Source organism: Chelmon rostratus, chromosome 11 (genome assembly GCF_017976325.1).
Source record: "Chelmon rostratus isolate fCheRos1 chromosome 11, fCheRos1.pri, whole genome shotgun sequence".
Classification (NCBI taxonomy): Eukaryota; Metazoa; Chordata; class Actinopteri; order Chaetodontiformes; family Chaetodontidae; genus Chelmon; species Chelmon rostratus.
In genome coordinates, this window is record NC_055668.1 from 26,779,208 (window position 1) to 26,781,707 (window position 2,500).

Consider the following 2,500-nt stretch of genomic DNA (forward strand, 5'->3'; position numbering starts at 1 on the left):
CTTCTCCCATGATCCTCTCTGTTCTTCCTCAGGTGAACCTCAATGAGCTCGCCAAGAAGCTCGGCGTCGGCAGCGGCAACCTGCGCTTCGCAGATGAGGCGGCCATGTTGGAGAAACTCAAGGTGAGAAGAGGTTAAAACACGGAGTTCATAGAAACATCCAGAAGATGTTTTAAAATAAAAACACGTCAAACTAAAAACTGTAAATCTAAAAACGAGCTGAGATCTCTTTAAAAAGTGTTTCAAAGCTAAAACCAGAATCAGACTGAGCGAATAAACGATGGCGTCCATGAATCATGTGACGATGATGAGGCTGTAACCTTCCTCAGGTGAGACGAACACCATGTTTCCCTCCTTTCACCTGTGACTGCAGGTCTTTGAATGACATCACTGTGGGAAATATCGAACAACAGAATCAAAACTTTTTCACGTCTCCTGAATCAACTTCACAGATAAAAGTCCAAAACGCTTCAGTTCAGTCAGAGAACGCTGAAGTGAACTCTGTCCGAGCGGATTTAATCACTTCTGTGTTTCTGAAAGACAAAACAAATCTCTTTAAAGGAACCACGAAAACATCAGACTGGTGCTGATTGGTTGACTGCAGCCTGCTCTTCTCATTGGTTGGCTGGTTGACTGCAGCCTGCTCTTCTCATTGGTTGGCTGGTTGACCGCGGTTGCACACACTTCCTGTTTCTACTTTCTCTAGCTTGTATTCAGGTCAGTCCCTCTGTCCTCTCATGTCCTCTCGTGTCCTCTCGTGTCCTCTCAGGTGGGTCAGGGGTGTGCGACGGCTCTCGCTCTGCTCTTTGATAAGGACCAGAGTGTGAAGTTCGTCCTGGACCGGGACCTGGTGGAGGGAGGCCACGAGATGGTCTACTTCCACCCCATGACCAACGCCGCCAGCATGGGGCTCCGGCCAGACGACCTGCTGCGCTTCCTCAAGGAGACGGGACACGAACCCGTCCTGGAGAGCTTCGAGTAGGACAGGGACCTGGACCTGGACCGGAGATAAAACCTGGACTGGAGCGGCCTGCAGGGATCGAACCAGGACGTCGGCCTGACTCGTGTTGGGACAGGACATGAAAACAGGCTGAAGAGGCTGCAGCACAAACACATTCGTTCTGCTTCAAAGCCCCTGATGGACCGAAAGACGTCTGTGATGTCATGACTCATGAATCCACGTGATGAACAGCTGACTCAGTGGATTCAAAGCACAACAGGAATATTTTAACTGCTCTGCTTCAGTTTCAGCTCTGCCAAATATGTTTTTATGATAAAGATGAAATGTTTCAGGTCCATGCAGACACATGTCACATGATCAGATGTTTGTTTCTCTGTTTCTGTGTAAAATCTGTTTATTAAAGGTCTTTCTTTTACATGTTTCAGCTCAGTAAACAACTGATCACTCTCACAGCTTCAGTCTGATGGTTTAATGAAACATTCAGTCACGTGTTTCTGCTGATGGAGTCGAGACTCCTGACGATGAAGATTCATAACTCAGACGACTGTTTAATTAACCTGAAGCCGTCAAGCAGAGCGGCTCTCAGGTGAGTCTGCTTAATGTAATGAACACTCCAGCCTCTGGGGGGCAGTAGCAGGGATTTACTATGTTGTTTTAACATATAAAATAGCATTTTTTCAGTATAGTGTAATTATAGACAGATATTCTATGTTTCTGTTTGTAAAGCTGTTTCATATTTTATCTTCTAACAGTTCTGCTGCTGCTCTTTGTCAGATCCTCCATTGAGCAGTTTGACCTCTGACCTCTGACAGAACAAAGTTCATTAATTAAAAACTTGTTAACATTTACAGCTGCAGACATGAATTATTGTAAGTCTCATTTATTAATGATATTTATGACTGAGGGTGACAAACATGTCTGCTGCTAAATGATTTTACTGATTTTAGTCGCTCTTTATTAAATGACAACATCAAAATAACTGCAGGACACACACACACACACACACAGGATTGTTTTGCTCAGTTTTTTTCTTGCACTGCACAATATTGGGTGGTTCAGCCAACACACACACACACTCACACACGCGGCCTCTCTCTCTCTCTGCATTCTTAATGAGAGTGTGTATTGTTGTATTGTCGTGCAAAATTAGCAAATGAATAAACGTCACATACTGACACTCAGTTCCCAGACATTCTTTCACACGCTCTGTGTGTGTGCGTGTGTGTTCTGCGTGTGTACGTGCATGCGTGTGTGTGTGCGTGCCCCCTGTTGTTGCAGAGACAGAGCTTGTTTCACATGGTTTCGTTTAATTTACTGTGATCATTTTTTAATGTCTTTTCGATCTTTCTATGTTCTCCTTCATTCTTCTCTGTCTGTAATAATTTAATTTCCCCTGTGTGGGATTAATAAAGTTCTATCTTATCACATGTTATCTTCTCACATCTGAACGTGACATTTAACACGTCGTAGTACTGAGGTGACAGAAGACTTTCTGTCCTCTAGACTGAAGCAGCAGAGCAAACACACAGTCACATGTTGG

General features: G+C 44.3%; 1 protein-coding gene across 1 annotated transcript in view; it reads left to right on the plus strand.

The window, feature by feature from the left end:
- Positions 1 to 2,137, plus strand: part of LOC121613973 (prolyl-tRNA synthetase associated domain-containing protein 1-like) — a 3,621-nt gene extending 1,484 nt beyond the window's left edge. Inside the window, exons 3-4 of the mRNA XM_041947715.1 lie at positions 33 to 122; positions 769 to 2,137. Coding sequence (XP_041803649.1) covers positions 33 to 122; positions 769 to 981 — 303 coding nt within the window. The 3' untranslated portion in view covers positions 982 to 2,137. The remainder of the gene's footprint in view (positions 1 to 32; positions 123 to 768) is intronic.
- Positions 2,138 to 2,500: the final 363 nt, after the last annotated feature.